Here is a 17,226-nt window from a genome sequence, read left to right on the forward strand (position 1 = left end):
ATCCATTTTGTCGGCAAGCCAGAAATGGATGACTTGCAGATGCAGCATCGGCAGGCAGGATTGTATGCACGCGAGAAACAAGGCGACCTCATCTTTCTTGTCCTGGTGTTGATTGCGATGATGGACGGGCCGCCATGGAATATTGTTCCTCGATTGGCATTCCAAGTGCTGTCCTGGGTTGCCCAGGCCTTCGGAATCCCACATCGCACGGCATGAGATACGGTTAGAACAAGAACATTATTCGAAACAGACATTCGTGATGCTTCCCACAGGTTGCGAGCCGTTGTCTCGAATGTCTAGGAGCAAGGTGAAAGCAAGGACGAGAATGTAGATGTGGTGGGATGCTCTAACGGATGTCGAGTCGCAGGTGAACCAATCACAAAATCGCCGGTGAGTCCGCGCAGCCCAAATGGCTCCCTAGAATGGAGGTTCTGACCACTAATCCACAGTAACTGACCACAGGCTCTTAGGTGCCTTTCGCCTTTCTATCGAGGTGCCCTATTGCAAATCCTCCACTAGGACCACTGCTTCACCACCAAACCTTAGCGGCCAGCACTGTCCGAGGGCGGCCCGCTGTCTCTACTATCCCCGTTGCCCCCAGCGACAAGGGGTTTCTTCTTCATGGGGCAGTACGGAGTACAGAGTACAGTAGTAGCAATGGATACTGGTACACTGCAGATGATGTGTCTATTATCGACTCACAGCGCTTAAGATGCGTTGTACGAGCCCGGAGGCACCGTCGAATCCTCCCGTCGCCCCAAACCCAAAATACGGAGGAAAGGAGGGGAGAAAGACATGGTGGGGGAGGGCTCACCAAGCCCAGGCTCTCAGAGACAAGGACAACCCTTTCCTGGCCGGCGCTCACTTACACTGGACGCGTCTACTCACAATGTCCAACAACCTGACTCGTCTCACCGCATCGGGACTGAGCCTCCTCATCTCGAGATCACTCACCCACTTTGGCTTCACTTGACGAAGCCGGACACGCGAGGTTCAAATCCTGTCATCGCAGCACATCGCCAGATTGCACGCCCCGGTTCACACCCTTCCCCTTTTCCATCTTGCACCTTTCCTTTGGGGGAACAGCTTATCTTGCTTGACATGGCCTTAGCTTGCGATGCTTGTCTTCGTGCCTAGCGGCATGCTGATCCCCAACGGTCCCCCTCCCCAATAAGAAGAAAAGGAAACAAAACGCGACTAATCACTAGCAGAAGACAAACGGGCATCGTAAATCCTATCCGTAGTCCCTCACGGAAATAGATTTGATGGCTTGGCTACCAAGACCCACGGCAGGTTGTGTTCTCTGCCCAGTGCCGGAGTACCCTCCATCATTACTCAATTCCGAAAGCAATCTGAACCCGGCTAGGTGATGGGGCCTGGTTTACCGCAAGACGCTACACATCTGTCCGGAGTGTAAACGATCGGAATCGGCGCCGCGGCCTGTCGTCTCATGCCGTTTCTATCCCTCCAGCCAGCCTCCTGGAGCTACGCATGAGCCAAAGAGCAATGGTGCTGGTCGATCGCATTTACCACAAAAGGCCTGTTGCCTTGGTATGGTCGAATGCCGTCTCTGTGCCACCTCGCAACTCTCTCGAGTGCCAGAGTATGGATGGCAGTATGTGAGACAAATCAACGTCATCTCTATCTCAACCGGGAAGCTCTGCAACAAGGTGCCGCCAGGAGCCACAGCCTTGGGTCCTCCGCCAATAACGAGTCATCTCTCTCCGTGCATCCGGACTCCATTGTTAGCCAGCCGTGCCTAAACGGTCCAGGTGGAACACTACACGACTCTACTTCGTCTCCAAGTCCGAGTACGGCAGCCCAAACGACTCTTCATGCTTAGAGTACCGACGTTCCGGTCTGCAATGCTCCTCAACGCCGAATCTGGTCCAAGATGGTGCTGCCGTGCCGGAATCCAAGTGCAGCTTTGCGCCGGCTTCCACGGCGACCGCTGCAGGCTTTGCCTACATCAAACAATCAACAATGGGCCCATGATTTGCAGCCGCCCGCCCGCCCGTCCGACTTATCTTGGTGGGTCCAAGAAGCGCGCAAATTTACCTGAGGCTCCGGCCGGTGTTCAAGGCGGGGAGCAGGAATGAAGGGCAGTCCAAAGAAACCCACTCACAAATCGAGTGCGGCTGTGCCATCGGACGTCCGACCACGCCTGCATGGCGTGCCTTGCTTCGTCCCTTTAGCGCGTCTAACCTCTACGGGGGGTCTTGCCAATTTGGTCGCTGTTTTTGATTGCAGAACTACTGCAGTTTTGCAAATGTGTAGTGGTGATGCTGATAAACCACGCCTGGCTAACCTGATGCTGCTCCCCTGAACTGCCGAAGCCTGCATATCATAGGAATCATTAACCAGGTACATACGACCATCCCAGACTCTAGCTGACAATTCGGACTTGCCAGGTCGCAAATCTCTCCGTCGTATTTCAAAAAAACGATGACGCTTCTGTATTACCATGAACATCCTTCTCGACGGTGCGCTCTCTGTCTGAAGATCGTTTAGGCCAGAGGGGTGCCTCTAAGGCACCTTGAGGTTATCACCATTCACTTCTCTTGTTTGCCGACTAATGGTTTTGACAGGGAGTAGTGTCGTTTCTACTACCAACCGCTTTTCTTCTGAATGTCGTGGCACTAGACATTCATCGATACGATGGACACTCTTCTGTCCTACATGCACACTCCCATCCGCAGCACCGATCACATTCCAGAACCTCCCCCGCCGCCAAGTGTCTTCCCCACGGTCGCTCGGCTACTCAGCAAGACCATGGCCCGGACGTGCTCCCGGTCTAGTCGAGACAACCTCCTCGTAATCCTCTCGGAGGAACACCTCAGTCCTGCGATCGAATCCTTCCGCGGTTAGCGTACCTCTCGAAATAGAAGCCCCTGGAACTCATTGTAGGTGAACCAGCTCGGACTCGGTCGAGCTTTGGACCTGCTCTGTCCTTGCTGTGACAGCGCGTACCAGTGTTTGTAAGCCGCTCCCCGTAAGTAGACGTTAAGATATAGGGAGATTTTTTCTTGACAACGGGTTCTAGTAATTAGGTACTGACCCTGGGTTCTGCGTTCTTCGGGAAATTTCGTGAACCTCAGATGTGTTTCTAGGGCTCGAACTGGCTTGCCTCGGAAGGTGAACTCGCAGGCCACCAATTCCATCTTGTTCCTCTACAGCACAAATCTTTTGCCTTTCTCATAGTCTTACGGACATTTTGAGACATGGACGTTTGGTTCAAGACTGCTTTCCTGGAAGTAGTAGGTTGGCAGTTTAGGCAACCTCAACTACTCTTATCTCTTCCTACCCAATTACTTGGATCTACGGGTTTCCGGCTTTTTTCTTACCTGAGATCTGGCAATCAGGCCATCTTTGTTGCAAAATCCACAACCTATGCACATCTGGCAAAGCAACTTGATAACGACCCAAGCAGGCGCCTTACCCGAGAGGCCAAATCTGTGGCCTTCGGGGCTTTTCTCCAGTATGTCAACCGATCGATCCGAGTGGATCGATACACGAAAATGATGGATGTGGCTGCATATTCCTTCTGTTCTGCCGAGGCGCAGATGGGGAGAGAAGCCTGCGCCTTTAGGTTTTAGTTGTCTGGCGATGCTACGTTGTCCAGCAGCTTCTTCATCAGCCTTACCTGCCTCCCTCCCCCCTGTTGGTAGAACCGTCATACAGTCTCTCGAAGAGTCTTTTTCTACCCTATTCCTTGCTTCTGCCTATGTTCCCCATGTCTCGGAGGGCCTGACCCAGAAGCACATTCGGCCCTATGAGGACTTGCGCAGTATCACTGTCCACCCGCGACTCAACTCCAGGTGTAAGCTTTCAGCCCCATCAACGGGCATATTCTAACAACTACCCACACAATCTCGACATCGGGCGTCTTATTCCTGTCTGACCACCCGAACTTCGGTCCTTGGCTGGCGCATGCTTGTCTGAACATCGGGCGTGCAGGGCTTCCTCTCTCTTTTCCTGGCCATGGCTTTTCATGTGCATACTTGCCTTCCGTCCCCGGTATTATGTGGACTTTTATCTCTCAATACATAGAAGTCATCGTTATACCCCCCAGGACCACGGAATGAGACGAATAACAACCTGCTTTCTGTGGATTTCACACGCCCCTCCTTCTGCAGGACGCATCTTGGCTCCTGCCAGATCCAACTTTATCCAAGTTCCCGTGGTGCCGGGGCGCCGCTTGGTACGGGGGGCCTCTCTTTTCTTCTCAGTTTCTGCCCTACGTCGGGAATGGGTATGGGACGAACGGACAAGAAAGGCGTTTCTCCCGGCTCCAAGCCTATGGTTTCCTCCTATGCCGCTCGGCTCGGGGGAGACGCCTCGGTCGAATGTTGCTGGCTGTTTGCTGTTTTCTGTTCAGTCTCTAGTGGTATGCTTTTGCGCTTTTTCTTTTTCGTCTTGTTTGTTTCGATCTCAAGTTGTTTGAGATAATCAGGAGATCTCGTTTGAAAATCAGGAGATCTTGCGTTGGGAATCTCTTTCTCTCTTGACTTGTCTTGACCGTTGGAGGTTTATCGAGTTCCGGACAACTGGGATTGCTCAAACTGCTTGCAATCCTCAAAGGTTGGTTTATCTACGAGGTACATGTGAATATACGACATGCCCTGGCTGCTTGATATTTGGGTCTATGATCACGAATAAGGTCCCTTGATCAATTACCATGCTGCCATTAGTCGATATGGAGCTCTGTGACCAAGACTCTGTCAGTATTAGCGTACTATTCACGTTCTCTACAAAATCGGCACATGAGAGAGCCGCTATTTCCATTCAAGACGGGAAACGGCTCAACTCTAGAGCCCGGTTGTCACAATACTCGTCCAGCACTCTTATCAAAGCTCCGAGAATGACGTAATCTATCCAATCTGGACATTATCAAAAGTCCATCAAGCCGTTGATTGTTTTATGGACGCAGACGCCCCTCCTACGTCCGAACGTGTCTGTTACCCAGGGAAATTCAAGTCTGTCAGTCTGTCTGTCTTGCTTATCAAGAGCTATCAGGTACCGATTACAAGCACGCCCTGTGTGTGCGTCTCTCCACCTGCTTATGTGTCTATGATTCTTGGGTATGTATGTAGGTCTGCTCGTCCATGCCCTCCAGCAGCAGCAGCCATGTAAGTCAAAAGGTAAATATGGCCGTGCCCACTGCCTGCAGCGTTCTTTGTCATTGGACGAACACGCAGAGACCGTATGTCAAGTCCTGCAAAGCCTGCATCGGTGGAAATATAACACATACATACACGTACACATTGGTTGGTGCTTGAGGACCAGGCTTACACACGTCCCGCCGCCCGCCCGCGCCTGCGCTCAGCCATTCCCCCGAGGCGTACAGATTCTGACACGAACATTGGAAGTAAGAGACGAACGGTGAAGAAGCACCAATGTCTCACGCACATCTGCCCTTTTCTTTGTCTCGAACGAATCAAGAGTTGGGATTGAGAGGCGTTGTGCTGACTGGATTTCTTTTTTGCTGTCAACTCTGTTTTCCCCTCCTCTGCTTGCTCTCTCTCTCTTTGTCTCAAAGCACTTGGGCTGCCTCCCCGGATTGACCTCTTTTCTTCTGGGTTTTCATCCCCTCTTTTTCTTTTTCTTTGTACCTTGGGCCTTGGAACAGAACCACGAAAAATCCCATCGTTGTGGGCCCTCGAATGAGGAGCAGAAACGAGACCGAGTTTTTGTTAAACGTTCTTATGTGACACAAATTACATCCGAGAGAGACCGAGGTTCATTCATCTCTGGTTCCTGTTCTGTTACTTGGCTTACAACCTTCACACGCCCTTCAAGGATTACAGACTCCAGAGGCGGAGAAGACACGCCCCTAGTGATGTGGTGACATCTCCCGAGACCCAAGCTACGGAGAGAACAGACCATGACCTACAAGGCCTCCCTTTTTCTTTTTCTTTTATCTTTTCTTAGTAACTGTCCCGGCTTTGAATGTTTCAAACGGGTTCCTCGACGGATTCCGCTAGAGTCCCGTCTTCCCGTCCCCCCTGTTAGGTTTCGTTTTGTTCGAACCCGTGGAGATGGGAATCAGTCATTTTCGGGTCAGGCCAGCTCAGTCTGTGTCAACCAGCTCATGGTTCCAGTGAACTGGGTAGAGTTCCGAAAGAACCCATCAATACCGGTTGTTCATCTCCTCTTTGGAGGGGTATAGCAGTATTTTGTTTCCCGTGTTCTCGCCCCCTGCCTCTCTCTCTCTCTCTCTCTCTCTCTCTCTGCCCATGTCTCTCTTACTATTTTGGTGATACACCGTCGTCTTCAGAAACAAGGCCCCTTCCCACTGTTCCTCAACCAAACTTTACCAGCCATATAAGAGGGCAGGTAAGATGGGAAAGCGGTCAAGCTTCTTTTGGTGCCGCTGCGGGATGACATGCGTCAGCTCCGGTTGGGAAACAGGTGGTCGAGGCAACCGTGACGAATGGGAAGGTACTGATGGTTTCCCCTTCCTCTCCGGCGTCGTATCCCGGAATCCTTCCTATTCATTCGTGTTTCCCAACTTTTCTAAGCCTGTCTCAGTTTTCAGTTTTCTTACTGCCATTTCTAGAGCCTATCACATACTTAGTTTCCAACCAAGTTGATCGGGACTGGGAAGACATTCACGTCTCGGCTTTTCTCTTCCTCTCAGTTGTGGAGGATTCCCCAAGACCTTAGCTCCCCTCACTTTCTTATCTTCGGGATCGACTGGGCGGGACTTGTCGGCCCCACGCTTCCTTCTCCTGGTCATCTCGCGGTCTTTGAGCTGTCCATGATATCGTATTTTCATCACGTCGCATCGCCGAAGGCTGATCTCTGCTTACTCTTCCCTCTTCGTATGCGTAGGGCCACCATCCATGCCGTGCTCCAGGAACTTGACCGCTCCCGGAGCTGGGCATCGGAAACTTTCTTTCCCCCAAGGACCTCTTATTCTTCCTCGTGTCTTCTTGCGTTACGCGTACGTGTGAGTGTGTGCGTGGTGTGGACTGGCCTCTCGCATGTCCCAGACATGACAGTGCATGTTCTGATGTAGGCAGGGGGCGCCAGACGGAACACACACACAAACACACACACACACACACACACATGCACACACGTAGGTACAGATGGACACACACACATACACCAGAAGGCAAGCAACAGCTCACTAGAGTTCAAGTAAGGTCTGCATCTGGTTTCCAGAGATGCAGATCACGGAGGTTGCACTGGCGTGATAGGGCACGCCGAGCGGCGCGCCCTTGGTCTTGCTTTCCTGCAGGAAGATCAAAGGTATATAACTCGAGGTAGGGTGGCAAAACTGTCTTATTACCAATCTTTTCTTCCTCTTTCTCCTACTCTTGTTGTTGTGTTACTGTGTCTTTCTTTCTTCGAAATACTCCCCTTCCCCCTTGCTCTCCCTCCTCCATCACTGGCATCCGAGAGTATCGCGGCTACCATCTCATCGACTTTTCCTCTTTTATCCTTTTGATATCATTCGCTATTACTTCTCATATCTCTCGTCTACTCATCCGGAAAAGAATGGAACCTCAACCTACCAATGATGTTCCGGATACCACTCACGATGATACAATTTCTCTCATGATTCTCGAATATCTTTGATCACATATTGAACGCCCTCACATCAGCCTTCCAGCTGTATCACCGCAAAGTTTATGCTGTTACCTAGGGGAACTCTTCTCTCTACATTGAAACATGAACTAATTGTTGGAAATCACGCCGGTACCGCGAAACTACCCCACACCTTCTAGGCACTCTCAACCTCGATCGTGCAAGATGAGCAGACGGCAACGGGTCGCTGCGAGGTGGACGATGTTCCTCATCTTCATCCGCAATCCTTCCCTCCTTTGATTTCATCTTTAAAAGAGAGAAGATGGATTGCGGTTCAACTCTCAGGCCCCCATCTGAGACATTTCTTGGACGGGGGAGACCTCTTGCCCGTGAGGATACTGCTCAGCTACTGGACTCAATACATCAAGAACGGCAACAGTCGATAGCCTAGGGACTTTTTTGGTGTTGGATTTCAATAGTTAATGGCCCATTCATTACGAATCCCTTTCACGGACGACAAATTAGGCGTGGTTGCGGGATTGTCGATTTATTTCATGACATTTATCACTGTCCAATACTACAAAATGGGCCTGCCACTTGCTCCGAACTCGCGAAAGCCATCGCTACTCCGAACGCCTGATCCATGATACAAAACCCCCCAGAACAACATCTAGGCACCAAGGTCATCCTCATAGCCTATAGAGGTCCCAAAATACTGCGCTCTCTCGTCACAAAAACATCTCCGCGTCGATCCGACCTGGCATACGATGCGAGGCCCGTCACCAACACTCCACCCAATTTAGGCTAGCTTCTCAGGACAGACGAAGCTCTTAACGGTCGACTCCCCTCTCGGCAATATCCGCGAGACTCTCCCTTGGTCTATTCACACACCGGACTAGATCCTTTTACGGAAAAGACTCACGCCAGTGCCCATTACAGAGGACGGTTCAAGCGCGTCGGTGGTGGCCGCAAACCCCCAGTGCCCAATACCAGAGCCCAATACCAGAGCCGCAATGCACGCGCTCTCCCTCGGTCAGAATCAGCCTCCAATGCGCGCAAACCAGCTCATAGAGCTGCAGCAGATTCACTCACCACACGGCATTTTATAAAGCGTTCAACCGATCTCATGTCAAGGATTGGTTCTCTCTGCCTCCGTCTTTCACATCTACGCGTTCTCGAAATCTCTAATGACAAATTTCCCCGAGACATGATGGTGATACGCATGTCCACCTATATGACTATCTTCTATTGGGGGAAATTTTGTCGTTCGACATGGAGGTGTTCGTCCGGAAGCCAACGTCTTCTTGCCTCATATCAGCTTTCATCCGAGGTTCTGGCACCCAGCGTTCCGTGTTTTCCTCGTCTTTCACTCCTGATTATTTTGTTTCAAAGTATTCAGAAACGCGGAATCGCATGAGATAAGGCACGTCATCGTCTGACATGCTCCCCTCAGTTCTTCCATCCGTTCCTCGTTGTAGTCTCTTTGAGATTACACAGTTCTCTTGGACGGACATGTCGATAAAACAAAATCCGCACCTGGTTCAACGGGAGGCGGAAATGCCCTGGCCTTTGAGAAGATCGATGAACATCAGGGGTGCGATGCACCAAGGTTCGGGGATCATGAAGACAGGGCTTGGTCGGCCAAAACGCATTCCCCCCTTTCATCACTCATATGGAAGTTAACAGCCTCACTGGCGGCATAGAGTTTGGTCTCGTGGCATCCGTAGGACGCTTCACTGTCATCCATTCCAACCAAGGCTTTGTTGGTTGGGGAGATGCCGAGGTCTTTTGTGGCATGGAAACGTTCATGTCCATCTGCGTTCACATACGACCGAGGAGTCTCGGCGTCAACGCAATCGACATGCGTCAATCTCATCCGAACTTTTACGGCGACACAGACTTCCTGTCTCACTCACGCAGCGTTCAGCCTGAATTCTTTTGAAAAACCAGGAAGTCCAATCAGCACGCGCACTCTCCAGCTCAGGGCAACGAGACAACTTCTCACGGCTCACCCATGCGGAGATGATTGAAGTTCTGGAAGTTCCACAGGCCAAGGGGATTCACTTTCACTGCGAAGAGTCAAGATGGCGAGAGTCAACAGCTTCCTTCTCATTTACGCCCCATTTTCCCTCCTATTCATGTTTTATACCCCCAGCGTCTCCATCATCTACATTTCTCAACGGAATTCAGGTCAATCTACCAGGATCGTCAGACCTCCCATGCTAAACTTCGGCGCTATCAAAACGCCACACCGCAGGGGGAGCGAGACGGATGGATGGAAAGACAGGCAGTGGAAGAAGTCGCTCGTAGTAGGGCGACTGTTATTACATATTAGCCCGACCGACCCTTCTCATCAACCACACTCGCCCACCCCCCTTCATCATCATCGTCATCAACTCCGACAAAACAATAAGTCCTATGCATATCCACATGGCATCATGGGTACTATTTACAAGAACGGTACTGGGAGTCCCATTCAGGAAAAGAAGAAAAAGAAAAATAATTAGGAGAGATTGGGTGTTAGGCCTCTAGTTTAGAGACCGGTGCGGCGGATGGTGCGTCCGCGGAACTGAGCAGGAGGGTGGGCGGAGCGTTGTAACGCTTGGTGGGCGGCGAGGCGGGAGGGTTGTAGGCGGCACTACAGCAAAGTGTCAGTTTTCAAGAGTTCTAAAAAGAGATCACCACGCTTTTGATGAACAGGAAGGGGAGAAAACTTACCCAGTGTACGTGGGGAAAGGCTCGAGGTTCATGCCAGTCTGGTCAAGCACGTTGGCCGTGTTACCGGCAGCGTTACCAGCAGTGGGGATACCCTGAGCGCGGCAGGCAGCCTTGTGGTCATCGGGGATGGTAAGGTTGCGGAGCCTCTCGGGGGCCTCGATGATGGTGGCCGTGAGACCCATCTCGACGTGCCACTCAATGTGGCAGTGGAAGAGGTAGACGCCGGGGTTCTTGGCCTCGAAGCGCAGAACGGCGTGGGAGTTGCCCATGACGGTGACGGTGTCGCGGCGCGGGGGCTTCTGGTTGAGGCGGGCGCGGGCGACGCCGGGCCAGACGCCTGTGCCGGAAGCGGGGCGTCTGACGACCTGGAAGTGGTGGCCGTGGAGGTGGAAGGGGTGGTTGGCTTCGTTGTTGTTGTTGACGACGATGTCGACGATGTCACCGTAGTTCACGATGAAGGGGTGGACGGCGCCGTAGACGAGGGGGTTGGTGTTGTTCTCGCCGGTGGTGGAGGCCGTGTAGAGGGTGGGCACCTTCTGGTCGACATAGGGGGTGCCGTTTACGCAAGCGCGGGGGATGCCATTCTTGTCAAAGCAAAATGCCCAGTCGTACTGGAAGACCTTGGTGGCGGTAGGGAGGATGGCAACGTCTCCGTAGGGCTCGAAGACGGCATCGTCAGACGGGCGCCATTCCTTGACAACGTCAGTACCGAAGGCTCTGTCAGGGAACATGACCAGCTGTCCGGTGTAGTTGAAGGGCCAGCTCTGGGCAAAGTCCTTGTTGCTGTAGTCGCGGTTGATATCGGCGGCGATGAGGAAACCATAGTTGCGGTTATCGCGGTCAATACACTTGATGAGAACATCATAACGCTGAGCGGGAGCAATGCGCAGCATGTATGAAGTCTTCTGCTTGATGTAGGCAGCATCGGACATAATCACGTTCATATCGTGAGAGTCGAAGTGAATCATGAAGGAAGCAAAGGCGGCGAAGTTGATCATGCGGATGCGGTAGGTCTTTCCCTTCTCAAATTTGAACTTGGCGCCGAGTCCATCGTTGACGACCATGTTGTCAGGGATAGGGGGCGCGAAGCGAGTGTTGGACGGAAGCAGCATGTTCTGTACCAGAGGAATAGTCTCCGAGTTGTACCTGCATCGAATTAGTCTAGAAGTCTCACTCGCATTCTCATGCAGTACTTACCAGTCTGAAACAGACAGGATGTACTCCTCATCGTATTGCCCAGCATAGGGGTCCGCCGGGTCGTGAATAATCAGAGGACCACGCATGCCGTCGGGGTACTGGCCCATGTTGTGGGAGTGCCACCAGTATGTGCCGCCCGTATCGGCCTTTATGGGTTGGTTAGCTACGCTGTTAAAGACTAGATATTCATATTGGTTTGACTTACAGTGAACGAGTAGGTCATGGTCATATCCGGAGGCAGAGGGCACTGAGTAACCATGCTGGGGCCGTCCATCCAGTTGGTACTGACTTGGTCGATGCCGTGAAAGTGAATACCGGTGGTCTGGTTGCCAAGCTTGTTGGTGAGGTGGACAACGACGGTGTCTCCCACGGTGGCCTCGATCTTGGGGCAAGGCCATTGGCCATTGATACCAATGACGGCCCTCGAAACATTGAGAGGGGCAGCGTTGACCCAAGTGGCCTCCCAGTTGTAGGTCACAGTCGCGGCAAGGGCAGAATTGGCCCAAGCCAAGGCGAAGAGAGACCGCAACATAATGGGCACTCAAGACTAGACAGACCTGGTCTAGCGAGTGAAAAATTAAGTAATTATGGCTACTCTTCCGGCGAACAAGTGGAGGAAGGAAGTACGAATGCAGGGGGAAAAGAAGGGAAGGGAAAGGCGCGAGTGAAGAGTAAGATCTCGTATCATAATCCGAAGAGGGAGAGGAAGAGAACTTATACAGGATGAATGACACGAGGAGGATTTGCATGGCCAGAGCGTGGGAAGGGTGGAATATGGACGCTGCAGCCTTCTCTTGGACTGGCCGGCCCCGGCTGCTTGGTAGAGGTGTTGCTCTGACATGGTGCCGGGCTTGGGTTTGGCAAAAGTCGATCGATGCTCGGTCGAGGCGAGACGGGGCACCGGAGCAGAACGGCGGCCTGGATGACATATGGCGTTGTGCTGACTGCTTGCACATGGCATGTATTGGAGTCGGGCATGGCCAGACGTATAAGCCACAGCTTGGTATTAGCTCGATGCATGGTCGGATGTCCGTTGGATGCAGCGAGCTAGGGGAGGGGGACTAGACCCTGTCACGGCTATCTGGGCTGGTTCGTATCATCAACTCTTGGGCAGGTGGGCACGAGAGAGCACGGTATGGCAGGCCCTCAGACGAATGAGTATCGGGACAACAGTCGATATCCATGACTAGGGCCGGTGACTATCTACTCGCGGCTCTTGAGACACCGGCAACACGGCCGTGTATTCTTGTGGACTTGGAAGAAGAAACTCGTGAGCTGTAGGCGAGGGAAAGAAGTGCATGAGCAATCTAAGGTTGCATCTCTCACTAAGAAAGCAAGGGGGTCATCAGACGTGTTAAATGTGCGGTCGACCAAAGCCTTGGTGCCATCCGGGGTGCGCTAGCTGGGCAGAAGAGTTGATGAGAATACTTGACAATCACTGGATATGTCTACAATTGGGTGGTGATTATACGCCACCATGCAAGAAGGGCTCTTTGCAGGACAAGGAAATGAACCGGGGAGGCTATCGAAGAACACAGCAGGAAGTGCTGGCGCGAATCCCTGGTCTTGCAGAAAAAAATCCTCATAAGAGATCTTTCAACGGCGGCTTGAGGCGATTCATCGAGGCTGGCCTTGTAGGCCACAACATTTTGATTTGGGCGCCTTGCGGGAACAAGAGTCCCAGCCCATGTCGAAGGAAGCGTAAGACGGTTCTTCGGCAAGCAGACCACTCTCTGCGCAGGAGCAAGCTACCACCTACTTTCAAGAGCCAGTGTTCGAGTTGTGGGTGTAAGGGGAAAGCGTGAGGTTACAGGCCTAGTTCGGCCGAAGCGCTCAGGTACATGCCGACGTCATGGCGGTAGACTTTACCCTCTCGAGGTTAGGCCATCGTTCTATACGCATCTAGAGCCGAGAAAAGGAGCGCTCTGGTGAGATGGGATGGTCGTCAGATTCTGTCCGCCGAATTTTTCGTCCCAAGAACCCAGCGAGCATGGGCAATGTGCAGTTCCGCCATGTTGCAACAAGCAGACGTTGGATGAGAAATGAATCAAGAATTTGCTACCGGTACCCTAAACTTCTTTGCGGTGGCGTCGAAGAGTGTGGATTACCTCAACGTGTGTGGATCTGTCTCGTAGGAGAGCCAAGATTGGGGGTGTTGAACCAGGTGGACCAGGTCTCGAGCTAGACCCAAAAAAGTCCATTTGTGCTGCCGTTATGATTCAGAATTGGGTTCCAAGTGCCTTCCGGTGACCACTTGACTTTCGATTCGGGAACTTTTGGGCCTCGCCGTGTACGACGAGGCTTTTGTGCTGAGGTGAAAAGTACGACCATTTGAGAGTGTACGCCCACGGGTGTGCCTGTGTATCTGACTTACCGTCTCCCTCTGGGGATGGTCAGGATACATACATCGGCCGCTGTAGTGCCATCGCGGTCTACAAGAAACGTGTCAAGCCAATGATGAGTAGGCGCTAATGAACAAAGAAGAGAGACGGCCGGCCGGGATTATCGTTCGCTGAACCAGACTAGCCAGACGACCTCGTGGGTATCGATATCAGCACTGGCATGCTGAAACCCGTAGATTTCTGTATTAGCTGTGGTGAAAGTTGGTTATGGGCGCAGCAGAGCCAAGCTGCCAACATCGCAGGGCAGGGAATATGCACCAGCCAGCTGTAGTCATGCTGCCTTTCCCTGCTGGCGTTGGCCCATGCGCATGTAAGCAGTGAGCTGTTCGGGATCGTGCGAGTAAGCGTGTATGGATGAAGATATTATCAACTTGGAAGCGTCCGAGTGAGGTGAGAGTTGTTGTCGGAGGAAAAGTTCTAATGGGACGGATGACGGTACGTATCGGAGGATATGCTTATGCCTGAGGCTCTTGGCTTACTTCCACTGAGTACCTTACCACGGTACTGAAGGTAGCATCCCATACATCCGTAGACTAGGTAAGGCAATCAGTAGCTCAGTACTCCGTACTCCGTACCTTACCTTACCTGGAGATGGTTGAGAAGGAGGAGAGCCAAGTGCCCTGAGATGGAAAATCCCCTCCCGCATTAGCGCTGGCGGGATCGTATTCCCCTCCAACCTGAGGGCCCCTCTTCTCCCGTTTCCCCGTTCCCCTTTCCCACACTCAAAATAGAAAAGGGCTTTGGGAATCAGCTTGGAGCTGCACTTACCGTCGGTCCAAGAGGTTTGGTCCTTCTTGGGCCGGTGCGCCTTACCTTAGTTGCAGTAGTATCAGATTCACCTTCCAGTCCGTTTGTCCTCATCGTCCCGCTACTCCGTACACCTACGCCAAAACGGCGGCAAGGGGACTACAACCAAGCTCCAAATACGGAAACCGTCGTGATCAGGCCGATAACACAGGGATTGTATCCGTACGAGTACCTAGTCGGGAATCAACAGATCAGTGATCGGCCACGGCACCATTAACCGACCTGTTGCCAGCCGCAGATCCCAGTGAGTTCTATCCGTTCACGAAACCCACCTTGACCGGCACCATTGTACTGATGGGGCCGGCTTCCAAGGTTGCACTCTTCGAGTCCGAGTCCGAGACCTTCGTCGCCTATAGCTTACATGACCATTTTGTCTCCTCGTGTCACTGACCTCTTCTACCTTATTTCCAGAAGTAGTTCCTGTATCCGTTCGAACAGAACACTCCGAGTTTCCGGACCGGTCAGTCCGTTCATTACGACCCTCTTCGAAGACTATCCCGTGGACCGCTTCGTTGGCCCTGTAATGGCGACTAGGTTCACCTAATCAAAAGGTTGAACCTTTCTGAACAGTGAACATCATTCGGTTTGACAGAAATGACAAGGCCACGGACTTCATCCGCGTCTGGCACACTTTGCGGGTTTGATGATCTCTGGTTATCACGCAATAGAAACGCCAACGCCACTTAAAGTGTACATACCTACCGTGTGGCCGTGTCCAGTTCATGGCACTGCATACAGTTCTCGAGTGAGACCGGCAGTTTCTCAGCCGTCTGCAACTGCAAAGTCGGTTCCCTCACTACTCACCATTATCTGTTTGTCGTTGTGGGGTGCGATCATCTACCTCACCGAACACGACTATCCCTACAGTCTAACAGAACAGCCCCCTGGCTTTTCAGGTGGCTCGTAAGCCACACCATCCAAGGGCTAAGGCGAGATGCGAACACCACTTCGGCACCTGCAGCACTGTTACTTGGATACCGTTGCAATACACCCTCGGCATCCTTGACCCAGATCGCCCATCCATCTGATTGCCCGCTAATTAAATGCGACATGCCTTGTCATGACATGGCCCTAGCCAGCACGTTAATAAGAGCTCCGGGCTCCCGAGTTGTCAAGCATGCCCTGGGCTAACAGCCTAGTGGCATTTACCCCCTCGCCTGATGGCCCACTCACCACTAATCAACTCCCCCTGGTCCGCCCAAGAATGGCTACTCGTTTGACAGCATACAATTCTGTCGCTCGCCAGCCTGGTCCGAACGGCGCGTCTAGAGGTTACCGTCCATCCAAGACACATCAGCCCGCGGCTTCCGTTGGATCGGATGGCCAAATCTGCGCTGCTAAAGCTTCTGAACCACACGGGCCATTGCCGCGGCGTCTGTCTACAGTTCTCTGTTACACATGTTAGTTGAGGTACCTCCACCACCATTACATGGAGAAAAGTGTTGGCTTAAGCCAGACCTTACGAGCCTCTTTTACTTCATGCACGTAAGAAAAGATCCCTCAAAGAACACGTCAAACCTGCTTTGGGGCGTCGAGAATCCTGCACACTGGAGGAGCCTAAGCAAAGCTGAGCTGGATGGATCGGGAAAAGGCTTGATAACCCCAGCCCTTACCAAAAAGCTGAGCCACTTAGCAGAGGGATTCTATACGCGCATATGCACTGATTATAGAAGATCAAATGTCTCTCTTTGGTGATTCTTTTCGCTTTTGCAGTTCTCACTGCGCGTATTGCCGTCTAGCTCGTCGCTGTTTCTCGCTCCAACCGGACCGTCCTAGCTCGTCGTATCCCCTGTGGCCAGCCTGAGCCGTGTTTCTTCTTCCTGCTAACTAAGCTTCAACGGCTGGTGTCATTTAAGTACGTTCTTAACGAAATCTTTCAAGTCATCTCAGACTGAGAACGGTGTACCTAGGTAAGCCCAGCTCTACTACTTTGGTGTAACAAAGCTCGCGTCCAATTAGCAAAGAGGTATCCTCAACACCGCTGGCCCAAAACCTCGGTATCTCATCCAACTCCAGCAATGAGTATAAGTGATACTCGTGTTGTACAACTCATATTGGTGGCTCAAGCACCTCGATGTCAGGCGCCCGAGAATGCAGCATTTCAATGCAGCTAGCGAAGTTGTGCATTCCTACAGAGACAATGATCTTGTTTGACGGCTTACGGCTAATCAGCAATCAACGCTGAACATTGATACAAGTGGAGGCGTCAACATCTAGAAATACGGTCAGCTCGATGCCCCCCCCTGGACACCGCCTGTTTTGAGTGCCGAGCCCGACATATCCAGCTTCCTTATGATCCTGGTGAAGTTACCCAAAGGCTCCTCTTTCAAGGCAACAACACCTTGCGGACAGTACCTAGACGCAGATGCAACGCAGAGGCTGATGCACACCTCAGCATCGTGCATACGCCCTAGACGGAAATATTGCTGAGCGCGCCGCTTAGCGGCCAAGCCTTGCCTCGTGAGTGGATGGATGGGAAGCATCCCGCCCCTAGCGTCTATCATTCACCGAGCCTTGCAGGAACCCCTGGTCCCCGTCCTCACCACTGTGGCTGACAACAACGAGA

General features: G+C 52.2%; 1 protein-coding gene across 1 annotated transcript; it reads right to left on the reverse strand.

Moving 5' to 3' along the window:
* Positions 1–10,056: 10,056 nt before the first annotated feature.
* N0V96_005205 (uncharacterized protein) lies at positions 10,057–11,983 on the reverse strand (the record flags this gene model as incomplete). Its single annotated transcript, XM_053191369.2, has 4 exons — positions 10,057–10,174; positions 10,255–11,400; positions 11,452–11,597; positions 11,657–11,983. The coding sequence occupies 4 exons, from the start codon at positions 11,981–11,983 to the stop codon at positions 10,057–10,059; spliced, it is 1,737 nt and encodes a 578-aa protein (XP_053051352.2).
* Between the last annotated feature and the right edge of the window lie 5,243 nt (positions 11,984–17,226).

This window comes from Colletotrichum fioriniae (assembly GCF_027942845.1).
Source record: "Colletotrichum fioriniae strain IMI 355084 chromosome Unknown scaffold_5, whole genome shotgun sequence".
NCBI classification, from domain to species: domain Eukaryota; kingdom Fungi; phylum Ascomycota; class Sordariomycetes; order Glomerellales; family Glomerellaceae; genus Colletotrichum; species Colletotrichum fioriniae.